Source organism: Colias eurytheme, chromosome 9 (genome assembly GCF_061535395.1).
Source record: "Colias eurytheme isolate Ceu_HAF_F1 chromosome 9, ilColEury1 Martin Lab GWU primary, whole genome shotgun sequence".
Taxonomy (NCBI): domain Eukaryota; kingdom Metazoa; phylum Arthropoda; class Insecta; order Lepidoptera; family Pieridae; genus Colias; species Colias eurytheme.
The window spans coordinates 7,421,626-7,433,962 of record NC_142988.1 but is presented as its reverse complement, the minus strand read 5'-3'; the positions used below and the strand labels follow the sequence as shown (position 1 = coordinate 7,433,962).

At 35.2% G+C, this 12,337-nt stretch overlaps 1 protein-coding gene across 2 annotated transcripts in view; it reads right to left on the bottom strand.

Annotated features, from left to right (window-relative positions):
- The window catches only part of Eip75B (Ecdysone-induced protein 75B), a 40,512-nt gene that overhangs the window by 26,776 nt on the left and 1,399 nt on the right, over nucleotides 1-12,337 (bottom strand). Inside the window, exon 1 of one of the 2 annotated variants that reach the window (XM_090105805.1) lies at nucleotides 9,157-9,217. The exons of the other annotated variant lie outside the window; for it this stretch is intronic. Within the exon in view, the coding sequence (XP_089961931.1) occupies nucleotides 9,157-9,202 (46 nt within the window). The 5' untranslated portion in view covers nucleotides 9,203-9,217. Of the gene's footprint in view, nucleotides 1-9,156; nucleotides 9,218-12,337 lie in introns of those variants that run through there. 2 annotated transcript variants of the gene reach the window in all.

Below are 12,337 nucleotides of genomic sequence, written 5' to 3'. Positions count from 1 at the left end.
CAGAAATGAGCCGGCTGTCCTTGAAATTGCCACCAAAATCGCCAATCACCAACACAGATGTAGTAAGTATATTAAATAACACACACATCCACTGTTTCTCAAAGTTGTCCGGGTGTCAAAGCAATCGCCAGAGCAATCACTCGGGCATGAAAAGAAATCCGACGGTGGTTTTAATATGGGACAGAAATTTTCCACTACTTTTGAACGGAAATTCCCAAATTTTGTATTAATTTAAATAAGTATAGTAAATATATCACTTCAAATTAAAATCTAGCACTGTCACTTCACATTTTTAGAAAGGGCAAGAAATAGCTAATTTGCAGGTCGCAGTTAATAAATACATATATAATTTACGCAGTTAGGACAACATATTATTGAAATTCGATCCCATTTCTAAATAGACTGGTAGCCGGTAGGTATTATGTAAAGGCATACAGGGGCGATTATAATAAAAATTATATTCGTTTTAGCGCGAAGCGGGGCCAGTGACCGTTGCCGAATTTCAAGGTCTGCGAACAACGCGGTAAACAAGTGACGACGATGATAGCTGTGTACGCGTACAAGTATTATGTGCTATATCATATTCTAAGCTCTACACATACAGGCGATTGTGTACAGGAGCATATAAAGCAGTATATCCGATATAAAAAATTCATTGACAGGTTCAGGGTAAATTTAGATTGAGAAAATTGGTTACGTAATAAGCAAAGAGCGATGAGCTAGCACGTTAGTCAACACCTAAAGATTTCTTTTTCCTTTCTTTGTTGGCAAGTTTACAGATTTTATTTTTATGTTTCTTGAAACTATTGTCAATATAAGCTCACCAATTTTTATATATTTCCTCTCTAAAATAAAATTTTATTATGATGATGATCTGACGATTTCAAATGTGAGCAAGTGAGCAAGTTGTCAATTTTGGCTTGTATAAAAAATGTGTATGACGCAGAAGCAGAGGTATCCTTGAATTGAAAACAGATTCTGGCTGACTACCTAAGTTCAATGCCGCATGTAAATCCATTGCCATATTTTATACACTATTGTGAAAATGTTTTAGACGTACGTGTTATCTATTCACACATTCCATGAAGATTTTCTTATATCGCTTCTATAAGTTTAAAGATAATACCAACCATATATTTCGTGAAATACAATTTAATATTATAAATGATATTATATTCTTACCGCCGCCGCCGGTCAATGTCTTATCGATAATTTTTTCATTACGTATAACAAAAGAATTCTTGAATACGTTTAAACTTTTTAAATATAATATATGTATATGTATAAAATATTCATTTTATGTATATTCCTTACGTGCATTTCATTACGTAAGTTGTCAGTGTGATAAAAATATGAAGCCATCATTACAGCATTTACCTTCTTATAAAGCCTTAAATATTGTTGTAAATAATAACATTATGTAACCGGTCTCGTTGGATGCGTAGTACACTGGCCTGCTTGAGAGCAGGCTACGTTTGAGGTCTGTGGGAAAAGCGGGCGTGCGATTTGGAGAAATGGTCCAACAACGGTCAGCGGGCCGCCCATTGCACTAGATACACGATTCACGATACCCCCTTCTGTTCGATTACCTCTCGCGGTTGTTTTTTTTTCGTTTATTACCTACTTGTTTCAATAGTGTTAGGTTAATTTGCTTCCTAGAGTTATTTATTTGTATATTTGCTTCAATTTTGAATGGAATAGTAAATAATCTTTCGTTTAAGTTATTTGACTTTTATCAAATGATCAAAAACGTGCATCATGCATCATCACAACAATGGAATATTTTTTACAAAAAAGTAATAATGCCTACGTGCAGGCAAATTTCTTTTTTATCAAGTTCAATAACATTTTATCTCATTACCTTGGTGTTATCATATTACGCTCTCTGATCGCACTGACGTGAAAATGTGCTAGGTATATAGTCGAAATCAACAACTTTCTAAGTGGATTAGCGATACAACTATATCAGACATATGATTTATGTATGTATAACTAAATATAATATATGTAGGCACAATAGGTTTATAAAAGCCCATAAAACATGTGAATCTGAAATATGAGCGTAAAAGAAGCACCGCATCTATGAAATTTAATCTTGCAGTCTTCCTGGTAGCTACAGGTAATTCGCTAACGTAGGGATGTCATCACAACAACTTGCTATCGAGTGTTGTGCGAATTAAAGCGATTTTCTAGCGAATGAACGCCAAAGAGTCGCCGCCAACGGCGACCAGGCTGCTTGATGTCGATGCCCTCTTTGAACTTTCCACCAGTTAAACTTGATTATTGACACATGGCCGCTGCTGCCTAGCTCACGTTGTCAATATTACATAAGAGGGACCAGTTTTCTAAAAAGTTATTTATGTGTAATTAAAGGTATTCGATTTTGTAATTTTTATTATTTGATGATCTTGAAAACCAATCATTAGTTCAATTAAAACGTAATTCATTGGATACAAAATTAAAAATTTAAGAACCACCACTAATTCAATAGCCACATTTCGAAATTTGATGCCAGTTTAATTCAGGTTCTAGATACTCGTAAATATATTATCATGGTTTAGGTCATACGCATGCGTAACGCGTAATCGCACAGGATTCGCACGATGAAGCGTGCGTCCGATGCACCGGGGTGCAGCGTTAGAGCGAGACAGAAAAGTTCAATGGTATTTGATATAGTGCACCGAAGTTCTTTAACCCCTTAGCCTACCTGCAATTCCCGCGAATGAGGCAGTGCGGACGTTGTCCCTGACTATACCACTATCGGCCACGTCACTTTTTAGGTCGCCGTTGATGTAAGGATAGCATAATAATACATAACATTATTATGTATCATTATCGACTTTATTTACTTACACGAGTGATCAACACATACAATGTAATTGAATGTGTTTACCGATTATGTTCACGACCGCGTTAAGCCCTTCTTATTTGTAGTCCAGTATATTGTAGTCCAGTTTGTGAATCTATACTAATATTATAAAGCTGAAGAGTTTGTTTGTTTGTTTGTTTGAACGCGCTAATCTCGAGAACTACTGGTCCGATTTGAAAAATTCTTTCGGTGTTAGATAGCTCATTTATCGAGGAAGGCTATAAGGCTATATATCATCACGCTACGACCAACAGGAGAGGAGCCACGGGGGTGAAACCGCGCGGAGCGGCTAGTACTGGATAAACTGGACATACAATATCGTCTACAGCGATAAGCCATTATCGATATTTCTCTTTTTAGGTTTGAAGACAGATTTATTTTACACATTTCTTAGGTACTGTAAATATCGCAATACATAAACGAGTATCATGATAACGAAGGCTTATACGGTACGTTGTAAGATTGTAAATTGTGCACACATTTTTCTTGTGTAGCTCATAGATGTTTCGTATATCAATAAAAATATTTTCTCAAATGCACCTTGAATGAATATGCCGACTCTAGGCGCTAGTGATGTAACCTAAGGTATCGACATGCGCGTCACGTGTACGACGAGCTGACCGCATGTCAACTTAATCTAGGATTTTAAAAATTCGCAGCAGGTACTGAGGGCGCGGGGCGCGGTTTAGCAAACAGAGACGGGGCAAAGAAGAGGGGGGACACTGGACTGGTTTCCGTTGTTTCGCAACAACACGGGTTCAATGACGCCTCCGCATTTATAATTATTACCTGTGTGTCACGCCGATGTATCTACGGCCCCTTCACTTCTATGATTTTGATCATTCAGACCACGTTTTACCTAGGTACATAGTAAAAACAGAATAAAAAATATAGAATGAAAAACTATTCTCTACAAAAATGCGTGATCAAGTGGCTGTGTTTATATTTCATATATACATCTGAACACTCGATTTATAATAAAATCAATAATAAATAATAATGTTTAATTGTTCCAAATTGATGCCGCTCGCCCAATATCCTAGGACGATAACTCTGTAAGGGCATACTACGAATATTTACTTTTCTACTGACCTACAAAACAGATATCAAAGAAAGTAAACTGACAGAATCAATAAATTATTCATGTACAAAATAAATATAAATTTTGTTTTGATATTGACCTCCTTACAACAATAAGTAATAACATTATATTTGGATAGATTTCCTTGTGGAATTGAATTGCTAAATATTAATAAAAATTTTATGACTGCAGATATCTGAATAAATGTTTGTGACTACCAAATACCAGTCTGTCTAAATATTTTTGAAATGGCACATCAAATATTCGACTGTACTGCGTTTATGCTTGTTTAAAATTTATAATGGAGCTGAATGAGTAAATATTTTACAGATGCCATCTATACAAATTACTTGTAAAAATGTATTATCTTTAGAATTTTCAGCATACTGCCTCTATATCGTATCGTATACAGGAAAATTGTACTGTAAGTCCGTTGGTGCCTACCGCGACGTTGACCTCATGTCTCGAACGACGACCTAACAGCGAGCGAACAAACCATTCGCAGATGGCAGTCATAAGGATAAGTTTCGTTAAATACAAGACATGAACGTATAAGATTGGCAAACAATTGAAGAAATGGATTTGTAAAAAACATTTAGAAAGTTAAGAACAAATACTATTTGAAGACAATTTATACATATAATTTAGAGAAATAAAATGCAATAAGAACCTAAAGTTTCAGCCTAGTGACAAATATAGAAAGTCGATGCAGAAATAGAAGACATCCATTAATACAGGAGTGTTGGAGTGTTATACTCTACAGTCTACATGACAGTTAAGTTTCCTAGTTTGGATAAACATTAGAAATTGTTGACTATTAAAATTCTCGAAAAATCTTCGTACACAAGTGCGTTTCGTAAGCGCCAGTGTGGTCGATGACTTCGAACGTTCTAGTACATCTCTCCGCGGCGACGTTACGTAACAACGTGAAAGTCGACATGTTGTGCACCGACCACAGAGATTTCAGTCAACCATGAGCTTGAACCGCGAAGTGCTTTCTACATTTTAGTTTCATTTGTTTGACGTTCTAAAATATTCTTTTAATTCAGGTCATCGTATCGTGTTACTGACTATGTACATTCTTATTGTTATCTTCGTCCCCAATGCTGACATAATATCATAACGAGCATTCTACTAATAGTCAACCTCAACAATATTTATTATTTAAAACACAGCGAAAAGAAATGTCATTGCCAGAGCGTTATCAAAACTAAGACCTTTTTTATATAATTCTGGGTCAATGTACCGAAGCGATGTTTTGTTCGGCTTATCACTAGTTGCTATCAAGTGTATTATGTATGTCACTGATAATATTCACATCGCCGGTTATAGTTTTAAACAAAGAAATACCTAGTTATAGATTTTATGTATCAGCGTACCCTATGATGGGTTATTACGTGAATCCGCAAACGTAATGATTGGAACCGATGACGATATACAACAGATGTTTAATAATAGAACATTAAATGAGATACTTTGAGTAGCACATGTGTGAGTAATCCTTACAAAATCTTGGGTCAATGCACTGTAGTGTGAAATGGCAGTAAATGAGTCATTGGTCACAATATCCGTAAATTCTTAATTAAATCTACCACATCATGTTAAATACAAATACGGAAGGAAGAAAAAGGCCGGCCTTTGAAATTATATTTAAATGCTGTAAATTTACTGTAAATACTGGGTTTATGACTGGGTTTATGAAATTATTTTCGATTTTTTTGTTTTTGTACTTTAAATCGAATTTACCTGTTAACTTGGCAGGCATAAATGGAATAAATGATTATTATAGTTAAGGAAGGGCAACGCCCTAGCTAGGTTGACTGCTTATTATTAATTGATACTCACATTATGTATAATGCCGTCCAAAGACGTAATTATGAATGGAACGTGCATGCATTATAAATCACAATATTATGCATCACGTAACAGAATACAATTATGTATTTACAACCTACAACTGTGTTTCGTAGGGTCACAACTCCCACACATTTTTTTTTACTTATAAAAACAAAAATATATTTATTAGTCATAACATGCTTAAAATACGTGAAATGACGAATAAGGAAAAAGCCATTTATTACCGGGTCTTTTGACATTAAGATTTCTATGCAATTTTATTCAAATTGCATGCAAAATGGTCAGTCAAGCCTCTAGACAAGGCATGTAAGTATAATAATCTCGAGGCCAGTACTTTTATTTCCTCAATATTGGATTACATTATCAATTACGAAAAAAAAAATATCATTAAAGTTTAAGCAACATTCTATTTCTATTTTTAAATCGAGTTGGTGTCACTGTATTAAATGTTAAACGAATAAATTCAATAGGAAGGGGACATTGTTATTGAATATGAATTTATTTGTATTCTAATTAAGTAAAGGCCTTTCTTAAGGATTGGTTTATGATATGAAATCAGTAACAATTCTTAGTACATATGTAATAGATATTCTTTGTAATGCAGTGTTAGAAGAATGCTCATCAATTCAGGACATGTCGCCCGATCCTATCGCCAGCCCGCACAGGATTGTTCTAGACTAGACCTATACAGTTACTTAACGGAACCTAACCGTTTCCGCGTTCACGCATTCGGTCACAATTGTTATTAATTTTAAGAAATTTTTGGCTTTCATTCTACCTCCGTAGATGCAAGTCCAATTGACCTAGAGACAACAATATAATGTATATTGTGGTCGGAAGCGTACAGTTTCGGCAGCGATAGTCAAGTTTATTGGGTGTAAGGGCGTGAGGGCGATGTGATGACTGGCGGACGCAAGAATTAGTTTCCGCACCACAGTTAGCCGATACAGGGGAGTCGTGCACGCATCAGGCGGCCAACGACCGCGGGAACTTGTAACTACATCTGAGCCCTCCGAACTACAACAGCATAAGTGCCTTATTTAAACCGTACTTTTATAGCCTTATAGAATAACAGTCGCTGTCACCGAGCGCTTTGAACCTACATGACACGCATTCTTTACTGTGCTAATATGTCTTCCGCATAAAAATTTGCAATACCTATTACCAATAGTTAGTCATATTTTTCAATTATCAGTTATCACTAAATTATAATATCAAATTATCAATGATCATACTAAACGTTTTTACTGATTAAGTTCATATTTATAGAAATTCTAAGAAGATATTAATTATTAGGGTATAAACTATAAATAGACATAAGATTCCAAAGCAAACATTTAACCTACTTCATCTTTTCATTCTCGATTAGGTCAACATAATTCCAATAATGTATCTGTTTTTAAAATTATTTATTCGATATATTGCCGAAAGGGAGATCAGACATACCAGGCATTAATTAATAGACTATAGAGCATTCGGGGAAACGAGTGTGGAATTTCCTTGCGTTATGACATCCCGCGTCAACGCGCGCTGAAATTAGCGAGGGGACGATGGAAATGGAAAATCGCGATGCAGCGGAGCGGGGCGCGGGTGTGGGGGGCCCGGGCACTGGCGTGCAGTGGCCTATATGCAGTGCGACGACACGGCGCCCGGGAGCGATGCACTCTAAGTACATAGTCGCGTACTAGACTCACACTCAGTCACACACCTATTTTTTCTTCTGCAGTTGTAGGGCGACGTCAAGTCTCGCTTTACAATTTCTTGAAAGGAGCCCTCGAGCTGAGGAAGATTGAAACCGACGTTCCTTACATTTTAGATTGCACTTAAAAGATTGCGCTCTATATGTACCTTCCCACAGGTATATATATGAAAGAAACAATACATCAAACGCGCGTCGAATTGTGATAAGCTGTCATCTTTGTATCGCACGATGTCTACGTCCTTTAAGATTGTCGCGATTTTCAGAACTACTGTTTTTAGTTATAAACACATCTACGTTAGAGTTAGAAATCATAGAGCGCCCTTTTTAAAAATATACTTAAGACTAAATTGGCGTATCATAGTTTATAAGTTAATGCTTTTCTAAGATTATATGGTTTAAATTTGGGTCAGCCAGGAAGCCACTCGGCTATATATCACAAAGGATATGCACGAAAGTGGAACGGATACCGGTGACCGGTGCAGTACAATGCAATATGCATAGTGCAATGGGGTGCGGTGACCGCGGAGGGCTGAGGTAACAGGTTCCGGTCTTAAACGGTTAATGGTGCAATTTTTATGCAGACTAGAAGGACAGGCGACAGGTATCTTCTAAGGTGACGAAAGAAGGGATAAAGTGTGGTTTGTACATAGGATTGTTAAACTAATAGATCAGTAATCTGCATTATGAGAACTATACAAATATGGGTAAAAGTGATTGAAGTATCTAATTATACGCCAATTTGTATTAAATCGATTCTGCACGTATTAATAGCTTGTTATTTTTGTAGTGAAAATGGAAAATCAATATTAAAACAATATAATTGAAATAAATTAATCAATGCCAATGTAGCATAAAATTATATAAGGCCGGCCCGCCCCGGCTTCGCCCGTGGTACATATGAAAAATAGATGTTAGCCGATTCTCAGACTTACCCGATATGCACAGAAAATTTCATGAGAATCGGTCCACCCGTTTCGGAGGAGTATGCAGACTAACATTGTGACACGAGAATTTTATATATAAGATTGTATCTATGTTATCTATGAATATAACATGCGATATTAATTTAATTCTTGTCTTGGCGTCGTAAGTCGTAACCATAGTAACAAAAGTGCAATGTTTGAAGCAAATAATTTCAATAAATTAAAATTATTAATATTATGTAGATTATTTACTGTTTCTACTAATTATTACCGTTGATGTTATATACATATAATACTTTTAAATTGAAATGTAAAAAAAACAACAACAAGATTTGACGTCATTATACATATTTAATTAATACCTACGTAGGTGCGTGAATTTGATAAAATTTTATGTATCACGAATTTCCTTTGTTTCAGTCTATAATCACTTATCGGTCAAGTATCTTTAATTATTTCTTAGAAATAATATCAAGAAATCATAAAACATATTAATAGTGAACAATAATATTTGATATTATAAGACAGTTAAAAAATTTATTGCATTTATGTGCAAAGAAGCAACATCGCACCGCGAATATTTTATTTGATAAAAAAACGTGATACATTTGTTATCACGTATTATGAGCCAGAAGGCCAGAGTGCATTGACCGCAATTTCCAGAATTTTATCATACACGTGTTTGTTACGATCAGGTATTAATAGCATGCGTAATGTTGCTTACCTGCTATCCTATCCGGTGGTAACATATCATCACTTTTCACTTCCATGTTGATAAAATGTTAAATTTAGGTTATAACCGGCGCGCGGCTCACGACAGTTTGGCGCGAAAGCTGTGACAAGCGCGGTAAAAGCGTGGGCGAGCAGGGCGCATGCGCTCTAGACCGCCAAACTAACCCCCTAACACCCACTTGCCTAGCTTCATTTATGATTAGCTCTTTTCCATAGAATTCTGGAATGACGAACGGTAATCGTACCTTTTACAAGATCTGTTTTTCATAACTTACATGTTCATACCTTCTTCTAAATATTAAAAAAATGGGAGAGGTAGGTAGATATTTTTATGTGTAAATTTTGAGTATATATTTTATTAGATGACAGATCAAAAATCACAAATATGCCATTTTTTGTATAAATTAAATATCACGATTGTTACATGTATTAAGTTTTTACTTTTTAATTAAACGTTTAGAAAATCGAATGACAATGTAAAAAGGTCATAGCAGCCATTCAAATGAGTACAAATTGTAGATCAAAGATATAATGTTAAAAATCAAAGTTCACGAGGTGAGGTGGGAGAGAACGTGGTGTGAGGGAAGCGGAGGCATATAGTAAGGGGCAGGGGTCAGCTGAGTTCACGGTCGCACCACCCTCCAACCCACAGCTGCACGAGCCAACTTGCTATTTTTAGTGTTCAGCCTCTCGTAATTCAAATTATTAATTGTATTAATGATTTATAGGCATTTTTACCTAAAATATTATTAATTGTAGTAATTAGGTTGCTGCTATTTGTAAAAGTATAAAATATAAAAAGTTGTACATATTCATTATAAATTAAAATATAACTTGTTATAATATTGTAAGTACAAAATTTTAGAGAATGTACTAATATATTATTGGTTTATAATCACAAAAATAGGTGTTTATGGTAAAATATTGTTGTGTAAACCATAATTATATGTCTAGTGTCTACGACGTACAAGATAACAATACGAGAACGTCTCCTGAGCCCTGGCGATGTCGATTTCAGCTAGCAGCGCCATCTAGTGGAACATCCATCGCAATCTACTCGACGGTAGGTGGCGCTGATATTAGTCCCTCGTCTCATTGGTAATAAATAGAATTACAACAAGTAAATTTGCAACTTCAAAGAATTTCTATTAATACATAAAATTAAAAACTGTTATTAAAGCAATAGATCAATTAAAATAAAATAAATTATTATACAATAAATTAAAACATAGCAGCTTTCGGGATTGTTATTTCAAATCTGGTTGATAAGAAAACGAAATCTCTTCCATAAACCAATTTCCTTTACATAATGAAAAATATATTCAGCGAAGTGAAAAGGCATGGTATTGAGCTGGGGTCGATGACCTCTCTCCCTAACCTACTCTCGACGTATTTAGAGCACGTAGATTCCCGCTTACAATCAACACGGCTCACCACATCTGGGTCAACGCTGACTCAAGAAGTTGATGACAACTTCTACATAACATAAGCGTAACTATTGCGCAGTCGTCATACATCCCTCTAGTCAACGTCCTATTTTTACACTTAAAAAGTTAAAAGGAAAACTAGTATAGGTGCAATGAACTTTTAATGTATATTGTTTTATATATTCGTGTTAAAAACAATAAGAACAAGAATATAAAGCATATTCGTCCTAAAATCGACAATCGAAATTTCGTGTAGGTTTAAAGATCTCAGGTTACCCGGTTAAGAAGTAAGCATCGCACCAAAATGCTTATAAAACTAACTAGCAACAATAAGGTTAGTGGGACACTGAGTATTTATAAAATATAGAGTAATATTTTTTTAAAAAAACATTATTGTACAATACTTTCAAGATACATAAGTTTACAAAGTTATTATATAATATATTTTTGAACAATATATGTCAGGTTTATAATTTATATATAACGAATTAAAGTCATTGAATCGACATTATCTTAACGTTCAAGTACCCAGTGAAAAAAAACAAATGAAAATAAGACTCTTAAACCTTTCGCAAATATTGTTATATTGCAATTGTTATATTGCATATTGTTATATTCGCAAATATTGTTATATTGATACTTTTGTAAAGTGTTGAATGTTGAAATTCAATGGTTTTTTCCGCTCAGTGTGCCTGGACGCGAGGTCCGCACGGCATGACGCGAGCGCAGATCAAATTGGGGTCAGGGCGGCGCGGCCGTCGACCCGCACTAGGGCTGCGAGAGCCGCACTTCGGCACTTATCATTGTGTTTTATTTTTAAATAAAATTTGTGAATTTATTTTGTAGGATAATAATTAATTGGTATAAATATTAAATAATATTACTATTTAGTTATATAATTCGGATAAATATCATGAGGTAAAAAAAATTATGAAGAATTTAATTACAAACATTTTTAGAAAAGAGAATAAAACTTTTGTTGAATAATTCCAACAATCAATTACGTAAATTTGTATCTTAGGAGCATTTTGAAGAACCTATTTTAATAGCACCTAAATAAATGATGTTCCCTGTACTGCTAGGTACGGCAACCCTATCACTCAGCCTCGCTGTCCCCCGCCCACCCCGCAGGTCCCCGCTCTATCCATGATACCCATTTACCCCATTTCCTCCCCAGCGTACCGGATTACGCATATTATGCCACACTTATTATCGTCTTTAACTTTTCCTAGACAGCTTTCGCTCGAGACAACAACCTGCACGATGGAACGTAAATAAATTATTGATATGTAATCACATTATCTTTTTATACTTGCAAGTTCTATAATCTATTTATATTTCAAAATGAATATCCATAGATAAAAAAATAAAGCTTTTATGAAATTATCTGTACCATTAATATTATAACCGTGTATTAATTATTATAATGAAATTGAAGAAACTAAATATAATTTCATAATGTCGAGATATTGAAGTGACAATCTCACAAAATAGGGACGGATTTAGAATGACTTTAAACAGTTATTTGCGCGGGGTAAGAGGCGAGCGTGACCTAATTGCGAGCGGGTGAACGAACTCGAGGCCTTGATCGCAATACCGAGCGCGCCTGCCCGCGCTGCTAGCTTCGCGAGGCTACGTCATACCGACACTACCACATTGTTTCTTTACAAATCATGGCCGATTTATTGAAAGTTATAGATACTTCTTTAGTTATTTCAATACATTTCAGAAATACTACAAAAATAT